Source organism: Poecilia reticulata, chromosome 18 (genome assembly GCF_904066995.2).
Source record: "Poecilia reticulata chromosome 18, P_reticulata-male-v2, whole genome shotgun sequence".
NCBI classification, from domain to species: domain Eukaryota; kingdom Metazoa; phylum Chordata; class Actinopteri; order Cyprinodontiformes; family Poeciliidae; genus Poecilia; species Poecilia reticulata.
Window position 1 is genome coordinate 26,627,386 of NC_088847.1, and position 26,952 is coordinate 26,654,337.

General features: G+C 43.8%; 2 protein-coding genes and 1 long non-coding RNA gene across 5 annotated transcripts; 1 reads left to right on the plus strand and 2 right to left on the minus strand.

Moving 5' to 3' along the window:
• The first annotated feature begins 1,064 nt into the window (after positions 1 to 1,064).
• On the plus strand, positions 1,065 to 13,485 carry LOC103480945 (nephronectin). Its single transcript, XM_081599348.1, has 13 exons — positions 1,065 to 1,556; positions 2,784 to 2,890; positions 4,633 to 4,725; positions 5,344 to 5,463; positions 6,271 to 6,390; positions 6,465 to 6,596; positions 8,370 to 8,444; positions 8,651 to 9,244; positions 9,930 to 10,013; positions 11,443 to 11,541; positions 11,613 to 11,799; positions 11,888 to 11,972; positions 12,106 to 13,485. Exons 1-13 carry the CDS (start codon positions 1,420 to 1,422, stop codon positions 12,190 to 12,192), a joined length of 1,920 nt encoding a protein of 639 aa, XP_081455474.1. The 5' UTR covers positions 1,065 to 1,419; the 3' UTR covers positions 12,193 to 13,485.
• On the minus strand, positions 9,799 to 16,313 carry LOC145548612 (uncharacterized). The gene is made up of 2 exons (XR_014084628.1): positions 15,309 to 16,313; positions 9,799 to 10,041 (listed from the first exon to the last, which is right to left on the minus strand). It is a non-coding gene; the product is annotated as an uncharacterized LOC145548612 (long non-coding RNA).
• A 1,815-nt stretch (positions 16,314 to 18,128) lies between these two features.
• LOC145548610 (high affinity immunoglobulin gamma Fc receptor I-like) lies at positions 18,129 to 23,159 on the minus strand. Of its 3 annotated transcripts, none has more exons than XM_081599350.1 (6): positions 22,932 to 23,159; positions 22,724 to 22,759; positions 21,027 to 21,284; positions 20,708 to 20,953; positions 18,537 to 18,692; positions 18,129 to 18,435 (listed from the first exon to the last, which is right to left on the minus strand). In XM_081599350.1, the coding sequence occupies exons 1-6, from the start codon at positions 22,957 to 22,959 to the stop codon at positions 18,350 to 18,352; spliced, it is 810 nt and encodes a 269-aa protein (XP_081455476.1). In that variant the 5' UTR covers positions 22,960 to 23,159; the 3' UTR covers positions 18,129 to 18,349. The 3 variants fall into 3 exon arrangements, with proteins under 3 accessions (XP_081455476.1, XP_081455475.1, XP_081455477.1); XM_081599349.1 differs by having other exon boundaries at positions 18,129 to 18,438; positions 22,932 to 23,156; XM_081599351.1 differs by lacking the exon at positions 20,708 to 20,953 and having other exon boundaries at positions 18,129 to 18,438; positions 22,932 to 23,158.
• Between the last annotated feature and the right edge of the window lie 3,793 nt (positions 23,160 to 26,952).

The following is a 26,952-nucleotide window of genomic DNA, read 5'->3' on the forward strand; positions in this document are numbered from 1 at the left end:
CGTCCGTTTGGTGAAGGTCGTTTTCAATCCTTAAACGTTTCTTTGTTTGTGGTCCCACTGAAAGTACTCCTGGTTCAGTGACTTGGTGTTTCTGCTGATTTCATCTCTATTTTTGTTTATTTCATGTCATATTAAATCTCCAGACTCGTTGCGTCGCTTTCATAAAGCCGATGGCGCATCAGTTCTGTAAACGCTCTTTTCTCATAGAAAGTTCTCCTGGTTCAGCCATGTCTCTTTCCTGGATGCAGACATGGATCCAGATACTTTCAGACCCGAGATTCATGTTTTATTGAGTCTCTTTTCTCAACAGAATTAACTAATTTCTCTATTTTTGTCTAACTTTCTTTATTGAAAGTATTTGTGGCTCAAACCTTCAGTGTTTGTCTCTTTATGCTAACATCAACATCGTCTGCTTTAGTTCTGTAGAAAGTTGTTTCTGTCTTCATCTGGAGAGTTTATGCTTGTTTAAAGTGAGCTGTTCCTTTCTACAGTCGCCGTGTGCATCATCAGTCATCAGCAGAACGTTTTTTAGGTAAATAACTTTTAAAAGTTATTTAAAAGTTAGTTAAAATGATTGTGATTAATCAATTATTGAAATAATTATCAACTAAGTTAGTAATCGATTAGTTTAAAAAGGAATTTATTTGTTTATTTGCATCTTGCATATTTCTAATATAGTATAATCAAGACTTATGTGTTGAAGTTTGAAGAATGTGGCCGGTTTTTTATTCGATTAATCGTCAGAGTAGTTGATTCTGAAATAACCTGCAGCCCCACTAAGCCAAACTTTTGGACTTTAGGAGTGAAACATTTTGTTTTCGGGTTCTAAAAATGAACTCGACCCGTGAAAGAGACCCAAAAGGTGCTGATTAGAACTCCGTCACCAGATTAAAGCCGGTCTGGGTTTCATAAACATCACCTATAAAGACGGATGAAGGGTTCTGGTTCGGGTTGGTCCTCCAGAATTACAGAGCAGGCTGCGGTTCTGGATCAGATCTGAGTCCTGCGGCCCGGGGCGGTGGGTTCTGGTGGCTCCAGGGTTCCCGGTACCGCCCTCTCTGGGTTCGGGTTTCAGGCCGCCCTCGCTGCGGAGGAACCGCATGTTCTGTCCGGGTTCGGACGGCAGCGGCGCGTTTCCGGGAGGAAACAACAAAAAACAAACCGGTTCCTTTGTTTGAACCCGGAGCGGCACGCGACTCTCACCGGTACCAACAACCGACCAATCAGAGGCGGCGCGAGGAGAGACTACCGGAGCGCGCGCGCGCGCTCAGCGGGCAGAGAGGAGAGTCACGGAGGAGGAATGGAGCTGGTTTGGTTTCTAACTGGTTTTAATGGTTAAACTGGGCAGGTCACACAGGAGGAGGGTTCGTCTGACCGGCTAGAGCTTCACAGCATGACAGGAACCTGGATTCTCCCCGGATGAACACTGGGAGCACTGGGAGCACTGGGACTGGAAAACCTCCCAGTTCTGTAACCTCAGGAAGGAGGATGCTGGTTCTGGTTCTCCTGTCCGGGTTCTGGACGTCGATCCAGGGACAGAGTCTGGACTATGACAGGTGGGTCATTCTGGAGACTTTAACTGGTTGAACTTTTGTTAGACTGACATTTTTATTATTATAATAATAAAAATACAGACTTATAATTAAAGTTACTGAACAGAAACTCCTCAATGCATCAGCTGAAAATGATCTAGTTTTTAAAATGTGATCGCAGATTAATCGATTTTTGAAATAATGAACTAATTTAGTGATTATTTATAGCTGAAGTAGGACATTTACTGAAAGAACAACAAAGTCAGAGCAGCAAATAAGACAAAGTCTAAAAATAAAATAAACATTTTGCATTTAAAATAAAAAACCTTGTTTGTCTGTAAACATGTTCCGGTCAGAACTCCTTTAGCTTCCCTGTTCAAATTATGCTAAATAAATCTCCTACTTTGCAGCTTTTTTTTTATCCCATTATCGATTGATTATTGGTAAAATTGTTTATTTTTGGGGTTGTACTGATGGCGAGTCGAGCAGAAAGTTCTGAGCTTTTCATGTTATATTTTGCATTTAAGATTATAAATATAAAACGTCCTCAGTGGTTATAGTTTTAGTCTCATGTGATTCAAATTCTGTAAAAATAAAAGTAAAATCTCAGTTTATTCTGTCAGATTATTAATCTCTAGATTAATCTCTGATGTTAAACAAATGATCAAGTTTTCACTAAAACAATGATGTCATTTCATCTTATTTAAAAATGAAATTGATTAGCCCATTTGCATTTTTAAACGTATTTCTAATGTTGCATAAAAGTGTTAAAAATGTGCAGCTGCATCATTTTAACTGATTAATTGTCAGAATAATAATTTCCTTTCACTTTGCAATCAAGCTTTTAGTCATAACCACAATAAGACGCTGAGATTTTTATGGTTTTTATGAAAGAAACAGTAGAAAGGTTGGAGCAGAGCGAGTGTTTCTGTAGGCAGGGGGAGTTTCTGGGTCTCCAGACCGAGAGAGGAAAACCAAACAGAGGGATGGAAAGTATGCGCCGCCGCCTCCTCATGTCGGGACAGGCTCCAGGAAACTGGAGATGTCAGGATGCTCCTCTGCCGGTCTCGACTAGCCGAGCTGACGCTAACCAAACACTCCGAGCGGAACCGGGCTGAAGGGGGGGGGCGGGCTTTGACTAGACACTCACCCCGCTGCAGGAAATTAATCAGCGCGTTTTAATGAATCCAGCTGCAGGAAACGCTGCTTACTGGTGTGTGTGTGTGTGTGTGTGTGTGTCTGTGTTTGCAGCTGGACCGACCAGGCGGTGCTGTCCACCGACGGCCTCTGTCGCTACGGCAACGGCGTGGAGTGCTGCTGGGGCTGGAGGCGGACGGAGCGGGGCGGCCGGTGTCAACGTGAGGACACGACAACACAGCGACAGGAAGTTCAGGATGATTCAGACCAGATCCGACACGAGACTCTGGGGATTTACTGAATCATCAGAGCGTAAACGGAGATTATCTGAGGGATTTATGACAAACATTCAGATTATTTCCCTACAACCTCAACTCTGATTTATGGAATCATCCAGGCATGAAAAGCTCCTAAAGTGAAGAGATAAACCAGAGTTGTGTTTGCAAATGACCAACAGCGCAGCAATAAACTAGATTATTAGTAAATAAAGGAAGTAAGATTTATTTATAAAGCAAATTAAATGCATAAAAATAGAGCAAAGTAAATCCAGGAAGGCAATAAAACACTGATTAATAGTGATGATGAGCTCATAAACAGAAGTTTGACATTAGATTAGATGAGACCAAACGAGATCACAGCAGCTCAGAGAGAGCCAGAGGAAACGGCCTAGTTAAAGCTTAAAGGTCAACAATGAAACTTTAGACATGAGGTTGTTGCAGAGCAGAAAAACAAGACAGATGATCATGAGCAGCAGCAAAAACCAGCCTAGATCTGATTAAGATCCTTTTAATTAAGGAACATTTCTAAAAATCTCTGGATTACAGTCGGCTTCAGAGAATTCAGGGATTGGAAAACTGGCTGATTTATGAATCTTTTCACAGATTAAAATAATTTTAAAAATCCAGTTTGGGAGGCTGAACCCCTCGACACAAAGCTACACGATACTGGCTGGTGTCTGATAAGCATCCAGTCCAGATGCTGATTGGCTGATCGGATCAGAGATGTTGAACTCCAAGGTCAGGTGTGTTACAGCTAAAACGCCCGTTAGCTTCTGCTGTAGCGCTAAGACGGTTTCTCCTGCACGTATGAATGAACTTCAAGGTTAGTCATTAAAACAGGCAGTTACTGGCATTTTCAGAAGGAATCATCTGTTCGTTGGTGGCTGTGGACCAAAAAACGAACTCAGATTCCTCCCAGTTACTTCATATCTGACTCAAACATTCCCAAACCTGCCAAGTGGATATGAAAGCTATAGATCCGCACCGACAAATCGATATGCTTGCAGTTTTCCACACACTGATAGTGGGAGGGTCAGCACAGTGGTGCAGCCGGTTCTAATGGTCCTTCTGGACTGAGTCAGCATGTTCCCTCTCTGGTTCGGTCCAGACACGTGACTGCTGGGTCTCTAACCTGCCCTCAGGTTGTTGTTGACCTGTCCAGGGTGTGTGACCTTCCTGCTGCCCAGAGATAAGCGGCTACAGATGGATGACATTCCAGGTGTTGGGACTCGTCTGCAGTCCTGGTGCGGGTTCAGTTCAGACCACCTGAAGGGAGCAGCAGCCTGTCTGTCTGTCTGTCTGTCTGTCTGTCTGTCTGTCTGTCTGTCTGTCTGTCTGTCTGTCTGTCTGTCTGTCTGTCTGTCTGTCTGTCTGTCTGTCTGCGGTGGAGGAACAGAGGCAGGACGTCTGTCAACACAAACCCAAACAAACCGACCCGCCTGGAGACCCGGGAACGAGCCCCCAGGATTTCCTGGAATCTGTTTGGGTTTCGCTGCTAATGAGCAAAAACATGTAGAACAGCAGCGGCTTCCAGGAAGATTAGATGCTGGGGAACGATCCGGCGTCAGCCGCTGGACGAGTTCATACACGAGCGGCCCGTCGCATGTTCACTAACACGTCTGTGTGTGTGTGTGTGTGTGTGTGTGTGTGTGTGTGTGTGTGTGTGTGTGTGTGTGTGTGTGCAGCTGACTGTCAGCAGGGCTGCAAACATGGAGACTGCGTCGGACCGGACAGCTGCAAATGTCACCCGGGATACACCGGAAAAGCCTGTAACCAAGGTAACGAAGCGTCCAAGTGAGCGTGGGTTTGACGTGTTGGGAAGGTTTGGATTCCTGCAGATAGACAGACAGGCAGACAAGCAGACAGGCAGACAGGCAGACAGACAGACAGACAGACAGACAGACAGACAGACAGACAGACAGACAGACAGACAGACAGACAGACAGACAGACAGACAGACAGACAGACAGACAGACAGACGCATTCCTGCAGTGGCTGTTTGACCTGTGAAAGCGTGTCGTACCTGCAGCTCCCCAAACATGTACACACACACACACACACACACACACACACACACACACACACACACACACACACACACACACACACACACACACACACACACACACAGAAACACACCATCTGCTGATTAGAGGCTTCCATGTGACTCACATCCTGACTTCAAGCACCTACTGGCTTTCTGGCAGACGCTTCATTCCCAGTTTAACCATCATCCTGCTGAGGATGAGGAGGCTCAACCTGCAGACACACGTTTCAATCCTCCTGGTCATTAACAGAGGTCAGAGGTTAATCCAACAGGCCGACGTGAGGAGAGGAAAGAGGAGCTCTCAGGCTGACGTTTGACCTCTGCCCTCTGTGCTGTGGGTGTGTTTCAGACCTGAACGAGTGCGGAGTGAAGCCGCGGCCCTGTAAGCACCGCTGCATGAACACGGCCGGCAGCTTCAAGTGCTTCTGCCTGGACGGCTTCGCCCTGCAGCCGGACGGCAGCTGCAGGAGTGAGAGACCTTCAGACTGCTTCTGCTGCGACTCAGGCCCAGGATAACCATTTTAGTTATCGATTAATCTATTATTATGACGATTAATCGATTACTCTGCTGATTAATCAATTATTCTGCTGATTAATCAATTATTCTGACGGTTAATTGGTTATTCTGACGATGAATCAATTATTCTGGCGATTAATCTATTATGACGATTAATCTATTATTATGACGATTAATCTATTATTCTGACGATGAATCAATTATTCTGGCGATTAATCTATTATGACGATTAATCTATTATGACGATTAATCTATTATGACGATTAATCGATTAATCAATTATTCTGACGGTTAGTTGGTTATTCTGATGATTAATCGATTACTCTGGCGATTAATCTATTATTATGACGATTAATCAATTATTCTGAAGGTTTATTGGTTAATCAGACAAAAAAATTGCACATTCTGCTAATTTTTCAATTATCCTTTTTAGTACAATATTAGAAATACATTAAAAGATGTAAATAAATAATTAATTTTAAAGCCTAAACTGGATTAACAGCATTCTGTTATTGAACATCGATCGTTTGTAGCAAACGATGCATCTGCTGCTAAAAATTTAAACGCCTTCAGGCTTTTATCATCCAGTTTTTGTAGAAAGAAATGAGAAATCATCCAAATATAAATTATTATATGATTAACTGATTTATTGCTTGCTGCAACAGGCCTAGTTGACATTTTGTCAACCGATTAATCGTGATTAATTGATCTACCGTTTCCTGATTCCTTGCCTGAATCGTTCTCATGTCTTGCTCTCAGACGTGCGGACCTGTTTCCATGCCAACTGCCAGTACGGCTGTGAGGTGATGAAGGGCGAGGTGCGGTGCACCTGTCCGTCTCCAGGGTTACGGCTGGGCCCGGACCGCCGCTCCTGTGTGGGTCAGTGTTGGGTTCTGGGCGGGTTGGACCCGGTTTGGTTTCCGTTTCCTCACCGCCGGCTGGCCTCTCCTCAGACGTCGATGAGTGCGCGCTGGGCGCGGCCTGTCCACGCCGCAGGAAGTGCGTCAACACGTTCGGGAGCTTCTTCTGCAAATGCCACCTGGGCTTCAGGCTGACGTTCATCGACGGGCGCTACGCCTGCATCGGTGAGGCTCAGCGGAGATTCACGCTGCAAAACCACAAACGCTCATCTGACAGCTCAGCGCAAAACAGAGATAAAACTACTGCGAGCTTAAACTCCCTTTACAAAATAAAGTCCATTACATTCGTCAATCTTCAAAAATCACCTGATTAGTAACGACCAAACCAAAGAGCAAAGCAAATCACGATCTCACCCCGCGGCTGGGCGATCAATCTGTTCGATTGATTAATCAAATGTTTGTTTTTTATGGTTGAATTTTTGGAAAATCAGGATATTTTCCCACCAATTCGCTCCTTGTGTTTCCATGTAACAGAGTGATGTCAGCGCAGTCGGGCGGCCATCTTGTTTAACCATCGAGTTTTACAGCTTCTGATAATTTGGGCTTTGATTTCAGGTCAACACTGTGAACAAATGTAACAGTCAGGATAAGATTTTTACAAAAATAAACTCATAATGTTACAAGAATACAGTCTTAGTAACACGAGAATAAAGTATAAATTTCACCTGAAGTTTAACCAGAAGCTCCAGTTTAATCTTAAAACCCAGTTTAATCTGAAGTCCCAGTTTAATCTGAATCTAAAGTTTAATCTGAAGCCCATTTAATCTGAAGCCCATTTAATCTGAAGCCCCAGTTTAATCTGAAGCTAAAGTTTAATCTGAAGCCCATTTAATCTGAAGCTCCAGTTTAATCTGAAGCCCATTTAATCTGAAGCTAAAATTTAATCTGAAGCCCATTTAATCTGAAGCCCCAGATTAATCTGAAGCCCATTTAATCTGAAGCTCCAGTTTAATCTGAAACTCCATTTTGTACAAGCTGAACTGGGAATTTCTACTTTCCAAACTGGGAAAATCTACTTTTAAAACCAAGGATTAAAACTTCACAGGCAGCTCAAAGTAAAACTCGTTTTCTGTTTTCATGTCTGAATGAAAATATTTACAGTAAAAAGAAAGTACACCCTCCCAGTTCATCCTCTGCTGTACTGATCTTTAACAGGATCTACTTTTATTTAACCTTGAGTGAACAAACAATAAATTTATTAAGCAAAGACAGAATGAAAAGCTCATTAATAATTAAGTACACCCCTAAAATGTTATTGATATCATGTAAAAAACTCCAGAATATAAAAGAGGTTCACTTTCTGTTTAGCAGGGCTCAGTTTGATTTAATTTAAAACTTCTAATATTGTGTTTTTAGTTTAGGTCCTTTTCATATTTTCAGGAATCTTTTTAAGACAAAATAAAACTAATTTATTTTCCTGAAATAAAAATCTCATTTCCTGCTCCTCTGTGGTTTTATTTGCTGATTCGTTGCTTCGGGGTTCAAACAAACATCTGATGTTTATTTTACCTCAAAGCAGAAATAAATCAGGATCAGATTCTGACTCTTCTTCTCCTCTGCAGGACGTTTCAGACGTCAGTGAAACATCTTCACAGCTTCAGGAAGGTTTTAGGAGCAGAAACTAAACTAATAATAAACGAAGCAAATAACCCAGAGTCATGTTAGTTTGAAAACATTTAATCTGATCAGATTTACTTCTTAAATTTAGCCCTCCAGGCAAAATGAAACTGAAGGTTGTTCATCATCCTGTCAGAAATAGAAGATCTTTGATTGAAACAGGAAACAAAGCTGCTGTTTAACGGATCCAGACGGTTTTAAAGCTGTAAAACTTATTATTTGCGTTTAACGTTAAACTACCTGAATGTTTTCCTGGACACAGTGATGTAGTTATGATCAGATATAGATAATAACGTTATAGAGATGTCTCCTCTGCTCCAGATAAAGACACTCGGCCGTTCTGCTCCCTGAATCCTTCCTCTCCAAAGTGTCGGTGTAAAGATGGCAGCTGCAAAGGTAACGGCTCCAGTTCTGACTCCTCTGAACCCGACCACTAAACCTTTAGACAGTTAAAGGTTAAAGGTCAACGTCATGATAGCTGGTTAAACCTTTAGAGAAATCAATGAAGAAGAAATTTATTCAAATAAATGTCTGAAAAAACTCAAAACCTGTTTGCTGAGTTCTGTTCATCAGTTTACAGGTTTGGGTTTTTTCTTCTCCAGGGATCCTCAGAGTGACTTTAGAGCCACACAGACCCAGAACTACAACTCCCACCACCACTGTTCCCACGACAACCACTGTTCCCACGACAACCACTGTTCCCACGACAACCACTGTTCCCACGACCACCACTGTTCCCACCACCACCACTGTTCCCACGACAACCACTGTTCCCACCACCACCTCTGCTTCTACCACCACCACTGTTCCCACGACAACCACTGTTCCCACCACCACCACTGTTCCCACGACAACCACTGTTCCCACCACCACCACTGCTTCTACCACCGTCTCCTCCACCGCTTACCAAACTACCGCTGCCTTGACGACCACTGTCATAGCAACCACCAAAGTGGCTACCTCTGCTGTTGCTATGACAACCAGATCCCCAACGACTGTCCCCACAGCTCCGCCCACCGTCCCAGCTACCGCCGCTCCGACCACACCCGCCCCTCTTCCTGCTACGACCGCCGCTGAGCCTGCGGTTGCCATAGCAACCACGACGCTGCCCTCCACCACCGGCGCCGTGGTGACGACAACGCTGAACAACCGCATCAACAAGGACGTGACGCAGAGACAGAGAGGAGACGTTCACAGTGAGGCCGCGCTGCTGCCTGTTTGCTTCTAGACTATAAGAGTTTAATTTCCAGATATATTAATTAATTATTGATTAGGTTGTTTAAGATCCAGTGTGTAACTTTTACATAAATATTTTTTTTTTCCGTATCTGTTAAAACTGTCACCATGTTGTGACAGTTTGGAATGAGACAAATAATCTGTTAAAATATACAGAAAAACAACCAATTGGAGCCAGGAGGTGGATCTTATCGCTGTCGATCAATCTCATGTACGTGCTGCTAAATGTTCTAATGGTAGAGAATCAACATATCGTTACACCATTCATGTCATCAGTGGCTATGCTAACCAGCCTTAGCATTTGTAGCAGGCTGTGCTGTGGTTAGCTAGCTGTAACGTTGCAGAGAGAAAGGAGGAGTGATTGACAGCGCTAAGACCCTCCTCCTGGCTCTGATTGGTCGATTCGGTCTGTGGTGTATTTCTGCAGTTACTACCGGCAGCAGGAAGAGGAGCTCGACTTTTTTCACAGATTTTCTCATTCTGTCATGAAATAATTATAATTTTAACAAATATGTCAAAAAACCCTTTTTTAATCAAAGTTACCCACTGCAGCTTAAACGTCTACATGAATGTTAGATTAGTTTTCGTAGATAAATCAGAGAAGCAGCTAGCGTTTGCTAACTGTGGTCTGTTCCTGTGCTTCAGTTCCTCGGCAGCCTGGACAAAACCACGTCTGGGAGTTTGACATCGAGCTGGGGAACACGGCGCAGGACGCTCAGGACGACCCCGGTACCGCTCACTGGGTTTCGGCCCAAATCTGCACAGAAATGGAAAAACAGCGGAACATGATACTGAATCATTCAGAGTTTAGCTGCAACAAAACGGCGACTGGCCCAACGTCTCATATTTACGGTCAAAATGAGAACAACTGGAGACGATGATCCAGATTCATCAACACGGAGGAGAGGAGAACCGCAGCTAATGATCCACTTAGTTCTTCTGTAATATAGATCAAAAGTCCCACAGGCTGTGGACTGGATCATTTATGGCTGGAGCGATTGATCAGATCAATCGCGAGTAATTGATTATTGAAGTAATCGTCAACTAATTTAGTAATTATTTAAACATGAACTGGAGTTAAATGAAAAGATTTGATTCGCCAAAGTTAAACCGGATGAGAAAAAACTTTAGTTTTTCTGTTTTTAACACATTTACTGGGATTATTAAAGTCTGAGAGGAAACTGGGATTAATTTAACGGTTCTCCAACAAAAACAACCTGACGTTGCTCCGAATATATTGTTGCTCTGACTCTGAAGTTGCTCCGTCTCTGTCGTTGCTCTGACTCTGTTGCTCTGACTCTAAAGTTGTTCTGACTCTGTCGTTGCTCTGACTCTGAAGTTGCTCTGACTCTGAAGTTGCTCTGACTCTGTCGTTGCTCTGACTCTGAAGTTGCTCTGACTCTGAAGTTGCTCTGACTCTGAAGTTGCTCTGACTCCGTTGCTCTGACTCTGAAGTTGCTCTGACTCTGTCGTTGCTCTGACTCTGAAGTTGCTCTGACTCTGTCGTTGCTCTGACTCTGAAGTTGCTCTGACTCTGAAGTTGCTCTGACTCTGAAGTTGCTCTGACTCTGTCGTTGCTCTGACTCTGAAGTTGCTCTGACTCCGTTGCTCTGACTCTGAAGTTGCTCTGACTCTGTCGTTGCTCTGACTCTGAAGTTGCTCTGACTCTGAAGTTGCTCTGACTCTGAAGTTGCTCTGACTCTGAAGTTGCTCTGACTCCGTTGCTCTGACTCTGAAGTTGCTCTGACTCTGTCGTTGCTCTGACTCTGAAGTTGCTCTGACTCTGACGTTGCTCTGACTCTGAAGTTGCTCTGACTCCATTGCTCTGACTCTGAAGTTGCTCTGACTCTGTCGTTGCTCTGACTCTGAAGTTGCTCTGACTCTGAAGTTGCTCTGACTCTGTTTTTCTGACTCTGTTGTTCTGACTCTGTTGTTGCTCCGTCTCTTTAGTTGCTCTGACTCTGTTGCTCTGACTCTGAAGTTGCTCTGACTCTGTCGTTGCTCTGACTGTAGTTGCTCTGACTCTGACGTTGCTCTGACTGTCGTTGCTCTGACTCTGTCGTTGCTCTGACTCTGAAGTTGCTCTGACTCTGTCGTTGCTCTGACTCTGTCGTTGCTCTGACTCTGAAGTTGCTCTGACTCCGTTGCTCTGTTGCAGCGGCCGGTGATCTGCGCTGCAGCTTCAGTCGTGGCGTCTGCAGCTGGATCTCTGAGCGAGACGGAGATCTGTCCTGGGAATCTGTAGACGCTCCTGCAGGTAACGACACCTGGACAGCAGCAGGTCTGTGGAGCGACATGAGCCCAGAGTGATTCTGCCTCCTGGCCCAGGTGGGCGGTACCTGTCGGTCCCGGAGCTGAAGGAGGGCCAGCGCAGCGTCCGAGGCGCCCGATTGGCCGTCCAGATTCTCCCTCCGTGGAACCATGGCGACGCCTGCTTCTCCTTCTCTCATTGGCTGACGGGGCATCAGGTGGGAGTCCTGCAGCTGTTTGTCCGCAAGAAAGGACGGGACCAAAGGTACCGCCTTGGCCGTGACCTCTGACCTCTAACCAGTCTGCTGCTGGAGGGTGCTGGGTGGAAGCTTGATCCTGATTGGCTGTTTCAGGTATGGCTCCGCCCTCTGGAGCCGGACAGGTGGACAGGGGTGGAGGCAGACGCAGGTTACCTTGGAGACGCAGTCAGTGGACAAAGTAAGTTACATGATGATGATGATGAAGATTATTATAAATATTCAGAATTTGATCAGAATGATGATGATGATGATGATGATGATGATGATGATGATGATGATGATGATGATGATGATGACGACGACGTGTGCAGGTGCTGCTGAAGGCCGAGCGAAGACCCGGACGAAGAGGCCAGATTGCAGTTGATGATGTCACACTGAGACGAGGGGCATGTCGATGACATCATCAGCGGGATATCATTTAAAGGGCCGGTCTGCTGTTTTCTGATTGGTTAGAAACGTTTCCATCTCTGGCTGCAGATCTTGATGCTCAGATCAGATTTATTTATGTTTTGTTTGGTCGTTTGCATTACTTTTAAAATGTCGGCCTCCTTCTGACCTCAGAGTGACCTGAGGTCAGAGTGACCTGACCTCAGAGTGACCTGCTGACCTCAGAGTGACCTGAGGTCAGAGTGACCTGACCTCAGAGTGACCTGAGGTCAGAGTGACCTGAGGTCAGAGAGACCTGCTGACCTCAGAGTGACCTGCTGACCTCAGAGTGACCTCAGAGTGACCTGAGGTCAGAGTGACCTGAGGTCAGAGTGACCTGCTGACCTCAGAGTGACCTGCTGACCTCAGAGTGACCTGAGGTCAGAGTGACCTGCTGACCTCAGAGTGACCTGAGGTCAGAGTGACCTGAGGTCAGAGTGACCTGCTGACCTCAGAGTGACCTCAGAGTGACCTGAGGTCAGAGTGACCTGAGGTCAGAGTGACTTTCTGACCTCAGAGTGACCTGAGGTCAGAGTGACCTGCTGACCTCAGAGTGACCTCAGAGTGACCTGAGTTGCTGACCTCAGAGTGACCTGAGGTCAGAGTGACCTGCTGACCTCAGAGTGACCTCAGAGTGACCTGAGGTCAGCAGGAAGCTGTGAGGAGGAAGCCCCAGCGGTTTTCTTAGTGCCTCAGGTGTTGTAGCCGTTTGCAGGTGGAGGGAAAAACTCCGACTGAACAGAAACGGCTTCAACGCTTCTTCCACCATCACTGCCTCTGCTGTTTCCATGGTGATTTTAAGTCCCGCCCTGTTTTGGTTCTGCTTCCTGTTTGGATAGATTATGATGAGTTCCTGTGACTGAGCTCCCATTGATACATTTTATTTATTTAAACCATTTTTCCAAACAGACCAGATTAATAACATAGAGTGAAATAATCCGCTGATAATCCCTGTAAATTAATCATTACAGATTATTGATGTTTTCAGACCAAACATTGTTAAATAATCTGTTTTAAATAATGTTTATTCATAAAACTTTTACTGTAATATCCAATGTTTATGTATATAAAAACTGTGAAATAATAAATTTCTCTTTTTAATTAGCTCTTCTCTCAAAGTGAGTATAATCTGTGAATCTGAGCAAATCTGGTGGTTTATATTCATATATAAATAACTTGTGTTTACTAATTAAATTAGTAAATGTAATACAAATGCAAACATTTTTATAATTTCTAATAAACAAATTGATGCAAAACTTATAAAACTCGTTTTGAATTCATCATGATAAAAACTTTTAACTTCAGTATTTTTACAATCGTTTTATAAAAATCCTGTTTTTACATTATTTGTCTGCTTTACCTGTTAAAGTGGGTGGGCGGGGCTAACACTGCTAGACATTAGCTGATTGGCTGGTTGTGTATCGAATGTTATTTTGATCATTTAGTTATTGGGGTGTAATGATGAGTCAAATTTTAATTTTTATTCATTTACCTGATGAATAACTGATACAATATCTTTGTTTATTTAATGTTTATTATATAAAAAACAGATATAAATATTAAATTGATTGAGTTTTGAGTTCTTGCTGGTTTAAAGCTTATGATTTATTAAATATTTTGTCAAACAGATGAAACCACCAGGGGTTCAGAAGGTAAATGCAGCTGGTGGTTGTGACGCAGCAGGAGGGCGGGACTTCCGGATGATTCATGTCAAACATCTGCTGCACAGAACCAGAACACATCTGGATTCCTGGGTTTATGGACTCAGCCTGTGATTTACAGCCGGCTCCCTCCTGCTAACGCTATAATTACCAAACAGGCTTCTCTTCTTCTCTGGTTTCTGCTGACGACCACATGACGTCATATGAGGAGGATAAACGGTACACCAACAAGATGAGGAGAGTTTCTAATTTCATATTTATGTTTAAAGTTTTCTGGTGAATTTAAAGATGCAAAGGCGACCCCTGCTGGAGGTTCCGCGCATTACAACAGAGTTTTTCTTTCTTGGATATATTGGTGCTAAAATGTAAAAACACTTTAAATAAAATTATTAAAACTGTGTAAAATGATCATATGAATTACCAAAGACTTGACTTGACTGAAAACATCAGTTATTTGAGGATCTGACAGTTTAAACTACTGGTTGAGATCAGCGGACACGCTATTGCTCCACCTGGTGGCCGATGATGGGAGTTACATCGTGGAGGTCGCCATTCAAAATCTGTAAAACAATCCAACATTATTGTTATTATTAAACAAATGTTTGAATTTCTGTTCCACCGCAACATCTGTGACTGTTTTATTTAAATCTATAACTAGTTTAATCATCATGAACAGCAGCACCCAGATGGCAGCATGTTTATGAAAACAAAAACCTTAAACATTTCATTAAGCTCATATTTCTGTATTAAAAATGTGTTTTTATTGGTCTAATGTAATATTTTAATCTTAATGATATTTTCACTATTAGCTGTAAGTCTTAACTGAAATAAAGAATTGAAAACATCAATCTGTTTAGTCCATTTCATTTCAAATAGTGACTTTTATTAATTAACTTTTCAATAATATTCTAATTTATTGAATATGACTGTGTATTATGGCCTCTGTAAAATATCCAGAAAAATCTTTACACTTTGTTGCTGATGTATGCCACAAAAAACTTGACTTGTACTGAAAGAGAAACTTTAAAAATGAAAAATTGTTAAATCTGTGGGAAAATATCGTTTTACAAGGAAAGTGCAAAAATGTAACAGATACAGATCACAGAAAATAAAGAAAGGTTTAATTTTATTCCTTTACTTTCTATAAATCAATGTTAAAACCCACCCGATTGGACCTGCCTTTACTGGAACACTGATTAATTAGCCTGAATTACAACTTTTCACATTTCAATGAGAGGTATTGCTTTTTCTTTTTGTTTTGTTTTTGTTTGTTTTTTCTGATACAAAAATGTATCAGATATTGTGCAAAAAGTATAAGTGTTATTAACTAGTTGAGGAGAAATGTAAAATATTAAAATGATACTCTGTAAACATTGTTGAAATGTGTGTAATTGAATAATAAAATGATAAATAAAGAGAAGTTTAACCTCGTTTTGTTCGCCTGGTGTTTTTCCCCTCCTGGCCACCAGGGGGCGGAAGCGCCACCCGACCCAGCGGAAGACGTGTCAGCTGCCGGCTCCAGGGTCATGACGAACAGGGTCTTAGGGGAGGTTGCTGCTCTCTCTCTATCAGCAGCGGTACCGGTTCGGCTTTTTGGACTTTTTCTCGAAGATTCTGGTGGTTTTTACGTGACACCGGAGATGTTTCTGTGTTAAATGATTGGAAGCCGGTGGGCAGCCGGTACCGGGCGGGTTCGGTTCGGTTTGTGTAATTATTGGACCTCGCCGCCGCGGGTCGTTGGTCCTGAATGTTTGTGAAATCCGGTTTCGTTCATTAAACGGCCCGATGAGCCGAACTCTCTGGACTGTGTGTGTTTTTGCAGCGACGCCTTTCTGTCCCTGCTGTCTGCTGTTCTGCCGGTCTCTGCCACAGGGTCCGTGTCCGACGGCTTCCCCGAAAACAACCCTCTGCTCGGCCTTATGTCGGCCTTCTGGGTCCACCGGAACCAGCTCCCACCATTACCTCTACTGGTCAGATGAACAGAGAGCAGAACGTGGCTGTTGAGGTGTAAATCACTGTGAGAACATCTTTGTAAATGTGTCAAAATAAAGCAAAACAACTTGTCTGAGAAGCTGCGTGCTCATTGGCTGTCAGCGGGTCACGTGGGCACTCAGTTTACATAACGTCACCAAACATTAAACACTAAATATTCACTTTGGAGTTGAATTTTTGGCAATTACACAGAATATCTAGCTTATATCTAGCTTCCTCAATATATATTTGAAGCTAAATATGTAACTTACTGACTAAACTGAACTCTGAGCTGCGCTGTTGCTGAAATGTTCTACACAAATAAACATTTTTCCTCCAGCTTCTGCTCTTCTGTGCTGTAGATCTCTTCACATTTTAGATATTAACCTTATTCAAAATGAAGAATTTAGGGGCTTAAACACATTGTGTTGTAAGACACAACTTCACATATATTCAGTTTATAAAGAATTTGTTTAAATGTTTTACTTAGATGCAGGTAGAATCCGTGTGTAAAACAAAAATCACATCATTCTGATTAAATAAATCTGTAGCCTGTGGATTTTCTTTTTTTAGGGAGACTAATTTGCTTATTTCATGAAAGAAATTAGAGGAATATCTCTTAAAAACATTTTCACTCTCATAATCTCAATAATGTGGTACTCTGTTTTTTATGCTGGACCTGGTTGACTTGTTTCTGTGGTTCTGGCAGGTAACTGAGATTTATTAAGGTGTAAAACATTCACATCCTGTAGATCAGGGTTCTCTGATCCAGCCTGATGTCCTGCAACTTTTAAATGTTTCTCTGCTTCAACACACCTGAGTCAAATAATGCGGGTTTTGCAGGACATGGAGAACCTGAGGAAGTGATTCAGACATTTGATTCGGGCGTGTTGGACCAGGTACAGATCTAAGAGTTTCACCTGGATCTCAGTCAGGTTTTCGGCTCTGCTTTGTAGTTTCTGCATTCGCTGAAGCCAGTTTTATGTTTGACCTCTGAACTTATTAGCATTTTTGGAACTAAAAACACAGATGCTTTTCTTTCTCTAGATTAAGATGGATTAAATTCAGATCCTTTCAATCCTGACATTTCACTGTGACGGTAAGGAGGTTTGGCTTTGTGACAGAAATAAAGTTGTGTTTTAGGAAAACAGGTGTGATAAGAAATGCTGTCATACTATATAATCTTATATAGGTGAATCATGTAAAAGTGGGCCAAGAACAAACCCTTGAGGAATCCCACATGTGATTTCGTTTTTGCTCTGATGTTACAATTTTGTCCCAGTCTGCCCAGTAGAACCAGTTAAGTTCCCAACTCTCCATGTTATGATCCCATTTGTGCATTTAGAACATAAAAAAAGAGTAGAAGTTCAGTTTTATAAATGTGTTTTTATGAACACATTAAATATTGCAACAAATAATATGTCGTCATATATTAAAGTCACTTTAAACCAGAGGTTCCCAAACTGTGGGGCGCGCCCCCTAGGGGGGCGCCGTGCCATTGCAGGGGGGGGCCAGGGGGGAGCCGTCTGGATGAATAATAAATAAAAAAAACATGAACGCTGTATGCGCTGGGTTTTTACCTTAGAACGGCCAACTCTCTGTTATTCCTCTGTCAGTTTGATACAGTAGGGGCTTCCACACTTCCCACATCTGTGTCCTCTGTCACTTTTGTCAGCAGTTAAAACTGTTTAATCCATTGTTAACATGTGGTAACCTGTTTTTCCGAGCCGCCTTTAAACGCAACATGAGCGCTACGACGCTCGCGCTGGGTTTACACCTGTACGGCAGTGAAGGAGACCTGCTGCTGCTGCTGCTGTGGAGCTACACAGGTGTTAGAATCCTGGCAGCAAACCAGCAAAACGCAAAGAACTTTTCACAGTTTTCCCCCCAAACTAATTAACTGTTGAATAAAGTTGCTGGTTGCAGGTAATGTTAGCTAAAAGATGACTAGCTAATATCAATACAGCATCTTAAGCTTGTTAACAAGTAGCTTGTAGGCTATCGATGTTCTCTATGTTCAGCTACGATTCATTTTGCCCCCAAAAAAGTTTATTTCGCCCCAGCCCCCTTCACCCCCTTCGCTCACACACATCATTCAACCAGACAGCTGTTTGTAAGCCATAGGGGGGCCCAGAAATAGTTTGGAAACCACTGCTATAAACGATAAAAACATGTCACCTGCTGGTCAAAACATGAGCAGCAGGTGGCGCTTTAACATGCCAAAGTTTACCCGTGAAACTAACAGTTTTCCTCATAAGGATTCTCCTCTATGCAGATGATATTGTGTTATTCTCAATACTGTTTATTTAAGAAACTTTCTGAGGTTTTCTCCTTTTATGGTGTAAAATCTGCATCTCATATTTACAATCTCTGACATGTTGAAGGAACATGGTTTCCCCTTCAGAATAAAGGGAGGCTTCAGTATCTTTGAAAGCTTAATAAACTGATCATGAAATATACATTTTGATTCATTTTGACAGGAACATTGTCTCTGCATTTACACATAATTCTTTGCGGTAACCTCGACCTTGACCTCTGTTCCCGGCTCAGACTCTGTGGGTGGGGAACTTTCCAGGTTGGTTTCTGCTGTCAAAGACATGGAAAGTGTTAAAACACAAACAGTCAACTTTGATGTTATTGTGAGTCAGAAGTTTCATCTTTGATGAGAAAGTTAAAAGAGTTACCGAACAGTCTGGGTTGATATAACGACACCATGATGATGGTGGAGATGAAGTATGGACAGAACACCACCAGGTGGCGCAGCACTGTGTATGTGAGCTGCAGGGGGCCCGAGGCAGAGGGCGCGGCTCCGGAGGACGGCGGGGTGGCTGCAGGTTTGGCTGTAGATAAAACACATTTTAAATCAATGCTCTGAGTTCAGCAGGAGCTGAGAGGCAACATGCAGAGGGAACTTCATCTACAATCTGAGAGACAGCAGCTCATTGGTTGGGTTGGTACAATCTGAGAGACAGCAGCTCATTGGTTGGGTTGGTACAATCTGAGAGACAGCAGCTCATTGGTTGGGTTGGTACAATCTGAGAGACAGCAGCTCATTGGTTGGGTTGGTACAATCTGAGAGACAGCAGCTCATTGGTTGGGTTGGTACAATCTGAGAGACAGCAGCTCATTGGTTGGGTTGGTACAATCTGAGAGACAGCAGTTCATTGGTTGGGTTGATACAATCTGAGAGACAGCAGCTCATTGGTTGGGTTGGTACAATCTGAGAGACAGCAGCTCATTGGTTGGGTTGGTACAATCTGAGAGACAGCAGCTCATTGGTTGGGTTGGTACAATCTGAGAGACAGCAGCTCATTGGTTGGGTTGGTACAATCTGAGAGACAGCAGCTCATTGGTTGGGTTGGTACAATCTGAGAGACAGCAGCTCATTGGTTGGGTTGGTACAATCTGAGAGACAGCAGCTCATTGGTTGGGTTGGTACAATCTGAGAGAGAGCAGCTCATTGGTTGGGTTGGTACAATCTGAGAGACAGCAGCTCATTGGTTGGGTTGGTACAATCTGAGAGACAGCAGCTCATTGGTTGGGTTGGTACAATCTGAGAGACAGCAGCTCATTGGTTGGGTTGGTACAATCTGAGAGACAGCAGCTCATTGGTTGGGTTGGTACAATCTGAGAGACAGCAGCTCATTGGTTGGGTTGGTACAATCTGAGAGACAGCAGCTCATTGGTTGGGTTGGTACAATCTGAGAGACAGCAGCTCATTGGTTGGGTTGGTACAATCTGACAGACCAGTTAAGCTCCCGCCCCTCATTGCTCTCGCAGCTCATTGGTTGGGTTGAACAGTACAGGCCGGCCTTCGCCTGTATGACCCCCCATGACCTCATCAATGGTTTAAAACGGCGACTTCCTTGAACCACTTTGGGTAACTTTTGTCCACATCTCTTTAAATCATGAGATTATTAATGTGTGGCAGTGGTTAATGTTGCTTATGTTGCACATATTTAGTGGCTTATAAGATGGAAAAGCGAGTAAGTGAGAACATCTTGATCAGACTGCAGAAATAAAAGAGAGAGAATTATTCGGTATTGCTACATGCTGGCCTGACCTCGTTCTGCCTGACCCGAACCACAGCAGCTGCTGGTTCAGAGACCTTCTGATGTTCACAGGTTCAGTTTGGGCCTCAACAAACACGTTACAACCTCCATGTTGATTATCTGAACAGTTTCAAACACCTCAACTTTCAGGACAAAAAGTGAACAAACCAGCACAAAGAAGTGATATTTGCTCTCAGTCACCAAACCGTTGATGACTGGTTGGTGGTGACGGTGTTAGGAGTTCATCCCACCATCAGTGGGTTGCTGGTTCAATCCCTGCTCTGACCATCTCTGTCATTGTGTCTTTGGGCAAGGCTCTTCACCCTCCTGGCCTGCTGGCGGCGGTCAGACTGTGGCTACTATCCAGTAGCTCATCACCATCAGTGTGTGAATGTCTGAATGTAGTGTGACGCTATGGAGTCCTCTGAACTTGATAAAGCACAGACACTGGCCATTTACCATCATAATGGTATATACTGGTGTCGGTTCCAGTTAGTAACCTCCATGTCTCCATCCTGACGGTTCTTATCGACGGCCTCAGGTGTGGATTTGAGGGATCAGTTCTTAGGATGAGCCTCAGCTCCCCTTCCACAAAGTGTGTGGTCTACATCAGCAGCAGGTGTTTCTGTGGTACCCAGAGGACCCTGAAGAATCCACCAGTTCAGGTGTGGCTTATGAAACACAATGATTATCAAGAAAAACTTAAAATGTGACATGATGTCATTATTCACTGAGAACATCACCTCATCACTTTTCCCTCAGTAGTTTTCTAAAGTTTCTGTTTTTTGTTTGTATTTTCTCACCAATGACAGAGATCCTGCTGGATGGAGACTCTCCCTGACCGCTGATGCTGCACTGGTAGAGGCCTTCATCAGAGCTGGAGACATGGAGGAGGGTCATGTGACCTGAAGACTCATTGCCAATGAAGGAGCCATCTTTATAGAAAGCAGCTGGGAGGTTGTGGGCTGGACTCTTTGCTCTGCAGCTCAGAGTGACGTCATCTCCCTCCATCACAGGGAGGACAGGACTCTGCAGGATCACTGATCCACCTCAACACAGAGACAAACTACAGCATTTCATCCATTTCCACACAGCAACACTAACTCCACAGTCTGATCTTACCAGAGATGTTGAGATGGATGCTGATGGAGGATCCAGATGTGGACTCACACCAGTACACACCAGAGTCCTGTACAAAGAGGAATTCGATGGTGCAGGAGGAGTTGGTCCTTTTCCCCCAGCCGTCTCCACATGTTGACTGGCGTTTGGTTGTGTTTCTCTTCACGGTCCATCCTTCAGAGCCGTCGTCCGCCTCACACTTCAGAGTCACCCGGGTTCCTTCAAAAAGCTGAGAGGAGCTGAAATCCACAACAAGACGAGCTGCAAAGGAAGGAAGGGAAACTCTGATCAATGCTTACAGCCGAACTTCAGGACTCCCGTCTGACGGTTCTGTCAGGAGTTTATTGCTTCTGGATTATGGACTATTAACCGTTTGTAAAGGGTCCTCTCCATCATCCCTGTGTTTTATAGTCTAAGATCACTTTTATTTAGTTTAAATCACCTTAAAAATGCTCATAAGATGCCGAACGAACAGACAAGGATGCAAACCAGACTTGTCATTTTATCGTAAACCTTTTGATGAGGAAAGATATGACGATACTGCCGACAAGAACGGACCGCCCTCTGTGTTTCGAGCAAACACTTTTATAAGGTGAGAACATTAACATTCATATAGTTCATAAATAGGAGAGATTAGGAAGAGGCAGTCAGTATTGCGTCATGGAGAAGGTACCCAGCTAATCATTAGCAGCTGTGCAGGAAACGCCCACCATCATGTAGCCTAGCATGTACGAAACGTGTCCAGACTTTTGTACGCTCTGGTGTAAAGGGGCATGCGGCTTCTTCTTAGTGGTATAAATTCAGTTGAAGTTGATTATGATCAAGTCAACAAACACGTCACTGGTTAAGATAACTAGTTAGAACTCTAGTAAACACCGCTGTCTGAGACCCAACCAGGTTCCACTGACATGTTAGCTTAGCTTCAACAAGTACAAGTCACAACGACTTGGGAAACAGTCACAGTCACTTCCTGTCTCTTCCTGTCACGTAGTAGCAAAGGGTCAGTAGCTGCTCTGAGGTCGGTTCACACAGGTAACCGGTGCAGATGGGTGGTCTGCCGTTCCCAGACCAGATCGAGATGACCGGTCTCTGAGTTCCCAACCAGACCTGCTAGCAGGACTGGCTCGAACTCTTCCCACAGGGAGGAGGACGGGATCAGTCTGCTCCAGAGCAGCGACTCCCCTCAGACCTCCAGCGAATGACAGATCCTCTCATTTTGGGGACATTTCAGCCATAATCTCCCAGATTAAAGGTAAATCCAGAGAGTCTTTCTCAGAGCAGCATCCTCAGGCCTGAAGACAACCAGCTGGTTTCTATTGATACCAGCTGGTTACACATCACACCAAACGAGTTTAATCCTGCCCCTTGAAATATGATCGGACTGTGAAGCTGACATTTTCTCTGAGTGGAGGCTCGCAGCGGCGCCGCTGTGACCTCACCAGGACTCTCATCCTGTTTTATTGTCCTGGTTTCAGGTCCGTTTCAGAGCAGAAGTGACACAAAGGCAACTTTTAGAAATAAGAAAGCAAATTAAACTTCATCCTAATCAGGCAGAAAACTTTTAGTTCACATCACTGCCATGAATAAAGAACCACTAATGCGATGTGATTTTAACCCACATGCAGTCTGAGAGGACGTTCTCCTGATGCTTCGTGTCACCGTAGCAACCAGGAAGTAAATTTTCTGTAAAGTTTACTGACCTTGATGTGTCGAGCTGCACAGCAAAGAGGTCAGAACTACAGAGAAACAACGAGTTTAGTTTTATCAGACAACAGAAACATTTTAATTAAGTCATTTTATACATTTTGACCATCAACTTCCTGTCTAATCAGTTCAACAAATCCGTTAATTTAAGCTGTTTTATCAATAAAAACTATAATCCAGACGTTGAAAACATGTTTTACTCACACAGCAGGCGCAGAAAAACCATTTCCATCTTGACTTACAGTAAAACCGAGTTCAGAATGGTGAGCTGCTTCAGAGACCAGAAACCTCCCACTTCCTCCACTGGTTTCCTCCAGCGCCACGGCGCCTCAGTTTTCTACAAAGCAACAGAAAACCCACCAGACCAAGCCTTAAAAACTAGAAAATAAAAGTTTCATCTGAACAAGTTTGTGCTGCATTCAATGACCTTTTAAAAAAACTTAAAAGTGAAAAAGATTTTAAATGAAACACCAAAAGCAGAACTTTTATTTTACATTGATTGACTTTTTTCTCCTGTTAAACAATAAAAACATGTATTTTATAAACAGATGGAGACGTTTCTGCCTGTGTTGGCGTGTAGGCAGCAGGAAGTGAAGGTCACATGCTTTCTGTCAGGGTTCAACACCTCAACCTGTGGTCGGAAAAAAAAAAAAAAAATCCTGAAGCCGCTCAGGGTGAAGAGACGCTTCAGCTGCAGGTTTTATTTACTGACGACCGAAACAACAGCATGAGACCAAACTGTGCGGCAAAGCTAAAGATGTTTGAGGGCCGCACTGGGATAACTCGGGGAATTATAAACTGTCCGACGCGTGCTTCAAATAAGTCCAAGCCGCTTCTTTGTTGTTGCAATCAACTATTTATTTCACTTTGATTGTCTTACTTCAGATCTTACACTGACTGACCAGGCCAAACCATCCAATAGTGCCAACAATAAACGGCATTAAAACACGGTCAACAGAAATTATGACCACCCGGTGCCCCCACTTCCTCAAACATAATAAGCCAGCAGCCAGTATGGCTCCCATTCATACCTTCAGTGACAGCCACGCCCACCTCGACACACCCACCACCAGTGGCGCAAAAAGTGGGTATGCAGGGTATGCAACGCATAGGGGCGCAGCACCAGAGGGGGCGCCAAAACCCCGTCTGGAGGGGGCGGCGCGCCGATGACGTTTTCCCGTACACTTGAGGTGATGAAGGAGTGAGGTGGTGAAGGAGTGAGGTGGTGAAGGAGTGAGGTGATGAAGGAGGGAGGTGATGAAGGAGTGAGGTGATGAAGGAGTGAGGTGGTGAAGGAGTGAGGTGATGAAGGAGTGAGGTGATGAAGGAGTGAGGTGATGAAGGAGTGAGGTGGTGAAGGAGTGAGGTGATGAAGGAGTGAGGTGATGAAGGAGTGAGGTGATGAAGGAGTGAGGTGATGAAGGAGTGAGGTGGGGAAGGAGTGAGGTGATGAAGGAGTGAGGTAATGAAGGAGTGAGGTGATGAAGGAGTGAGGTGGTGAAGGAGTGAGGTAATGAAGGAGTGAGGTGATGAAGGAGTGAGGTGGTGAAGGAGTGAGGTAATGAAGGAGTGAGGTGATGAAGGAGTGAGGTATGAAGGAGTGAGGTGATGAAGGAGTGAGGTGGTTGAAAGGAGTGAGTGATGAAGGAGTGAGGTGGTGAAGGGAGTGAGGTGGTGGAAGGAGTGAGGTAATGAAGGAGTGAGGTGATGAAGGAGTGATGTGAAGGAGTGAGGTAATGAAGGAGTGAGGTGATGAAGGAGTGAGGTAATGAAGGAGTGAGGTGATGAAGGAGTGAGGTGGTGAAGGAGTGAGGTAATGAAGGAGTGAGGTGGTGAAGGAGTGAGGTGATGAAGGAGTGAGGTGGTGAAGGAGTGAGGTGGTGAAGGAGTGAGGTAATGAAGGAGTGAGGTGATGAAGGAGTGAGGTGGTGAAGGAGTGAGGTAATGAAGGAGTGAGGTGATGAAGGAGTGAGGTAATGAAGGAGTGAGGTGATGAAGGAGTGAGGTGGTGAAGGAGTGAGGTAATGAAGGAGTGAGGTGATGAAGGAGTGAGGTGGTGAAGGAGTGAGGTGATGAAGGAGGGGGGGCTGAGTGAGCGTCGCTCCTTCACCCTGACGTTCCTTCCCTCGGTCGGGGGTGGGGGGCGCCGATCTATGTTTTCGCATCCACCTGAATAATGTGTAGTTGCGCCACTGCCCACCACCCACGTGTCAAAGGCATGCGCTCCCGTCACCTCAATAATCATTCATTTTATTCATATGGCTCTTACAAGACCAAACGGTGAAAATCTGATCACTTTATGGCGATAAATCAACACAACGTCATTCAGCCAAAGGAAAACAACAAAAACAATGTTTTTCTGTTTCCTCCACAGTCTGACTCTGAGTTGGTTTCAGTTGGTTTCTGAGGTTTAAACAACTTCCTGGAAAAAAATCTTAATATTTAAGAGCCGTTGGTGCAGCAGAAGCAGCATTTTTAAAACTCTGCAGCAGCAAAACGATCATCTGCAATCCCAAACGTGGGAAAAAGCGGGCTGCAAGTTTCTCTGTCCAAACGCAGAAAGAACGAGTTCATTACAGTCTGCAGTGGATAATCTGGTGCCAGCAGATTATCTGGAACCAGATTATCTCACCAGACACAGCAGGAGGTTTCTGCGCCTCCACCAGCGGAAAAACCAAAAGTTTCTTTGGAAACTTGACAAGAATCAGTCCAGCTGTGGTAAAAATCCAGACTAACTTGGAAACAAGCTGCTGCTGAAACGCTAACGATGAACTGATGAGCATCATTAGCAGCCTTTCCATGACTAATGTGTGCTAAACCTGGTTATTGTTCCGATAAACATCAGCAAAACACAATGTTGTCAATTTGATGTTTCAGTTAATTAAGACATTAAAGTCACATGTGAATAAGTTGGTTTACAAAGTAAGGCATTAAAAACATGCAGTTTCAACTACAACTGCTTCCTGTCATCCTCTTTGTCGTTTCCGCCAGCGGCAACATCCACTGGTTGATCCCAGATTATACATTTTAAGGTTGTTTTTGTTCAGAACTCTGATAAAGAAATGAGACTTTGAGTCTGAACAGGTTTTCCTGGTTAAATCATAACAATAATTATGAAACTGGGTCATCAGCAGGACAAAAATCCCAAACACAGCAGGAAACCCACAACAAAGTGGCTAAAAGAGGAAAGAATCACAGGGATTTAATGGTCTAGTCAAAGTTCAGACCTTGACATTGAAGAAAAGTGGGTCAAACATTTTCCACAATGTTGAGAGACAGACAGGAAACCACTGATGTTGGTTTACGAGCCGCTGCAGCAGCAGAGGTAAAAAATATAAAGTATTAAAAACCTTTAAAGTTCAGGTCACTGGAGCAGCCAGGCTGAACCACAGGGGGCGCTGTGGCCCCCTGGTGGAGTTCACACCACCAGGGGGCGCTGTGGCCCCCTGGTGGAGTTCACACCACCAGGGGGCGCCGTCTCCCACTGACTGTTGTTGAGTGGTAGTAAAATCTCACCTCATCAAGTTTCTGTTGGTGATGAATCAGTAAAATCACCAAACTGGACCAACAGAGTCTGACTGAGTTTTAACTGAACTCTGTTTGTATTTTGGTTTATTATTTGAAAAAAATAAATTAGTGAACAATTTAAACTGGAGTATTATAGAAAAAGATTAAATTATTAGTCCAATCAGAAGGACCAGAAAGTTGTTTTGGTCCCATTGAATTTGCCTGCCGCTCTCCATACGGAGTTCACACCACCAGGGGGCGCCGCCTCCCACTGACTGAGCAGGAAGTCGCTCTGTTTTTGGCTCGTCGTGCCGCCCTGGGCAGGAAGCCACATTTTCTACATAAAAAATAAACAAACAAATTGTATCTGCTAAATACAAACAATATACGTCATAATTTAAATGTTTTATGTCTATTAATCATAATGTTTTTATAATGTTTTCATAGAAAAATGAACACTTTTTGGATTTAAAAGACATCAGAATAATTTAATGAGCTACAATCAGAAAAAGTTAGATATTAAAATGACTCAGGTGATTTGATGAGAAGATCTTTAGCAGCAGGGGGCGCTACAGCTGTGGCTATAGGGGGCGCTATAGCTGTGGCCAAGAGGAGGTCAGACAGAAACTGGACTTTCCTGGTTGAACTTTTACCAAAACAGCTGAGAGTTTAGAGTTAACTTCACATGAGCACCACCTCACTCCTTCACCACCTCACT

Bases quoted from the DNA above. Each gene is read 5' to 3' on its own strand.
- LOC103480945 (XM_081599348.1), top strand. From the start codon at position 1,420: ATGAACACTGGGAGCACTGGGAGCACTGGGACTGGAAAACCTCCCAGT. The intron at 6,391-6,464 runs GTCAGTGTTGGG...GCCTCTCCTCAG, and splicing joins GGACCGCCGCTCCTGTGTGG to ACGTCGATGAGTGCGCGCTG. The intron at 9,245-9,929 runs GTGAGGCCGCGC...CCTGTGCTTCAG, and splicing joins ACAGAGAGGAGACGTTCACA to TTCCTCGGCAGCCTGGACAA.
- LOC145548610 (XM_081599349.1), bottom strand. From the start codon at position 22,959: ATGGAAATGGTTTTTCTGCGCCTGCTGT. The intron at 22,760-22,931 runs GTGAGTAAAACA...GTTTCTCTGTAG, and splicing joins GGTTTTTCTGCGCCTGCTGT to TTCTGACCTCTTTGCTGTGC. The intron at 21,285-22,723 runs GTCAGTAAACTT...CTTCCTTTGCAG, and splicing joins GTGCAGCTCGACACATCAAG to CTCGTCTTGTTGTGGATTTC.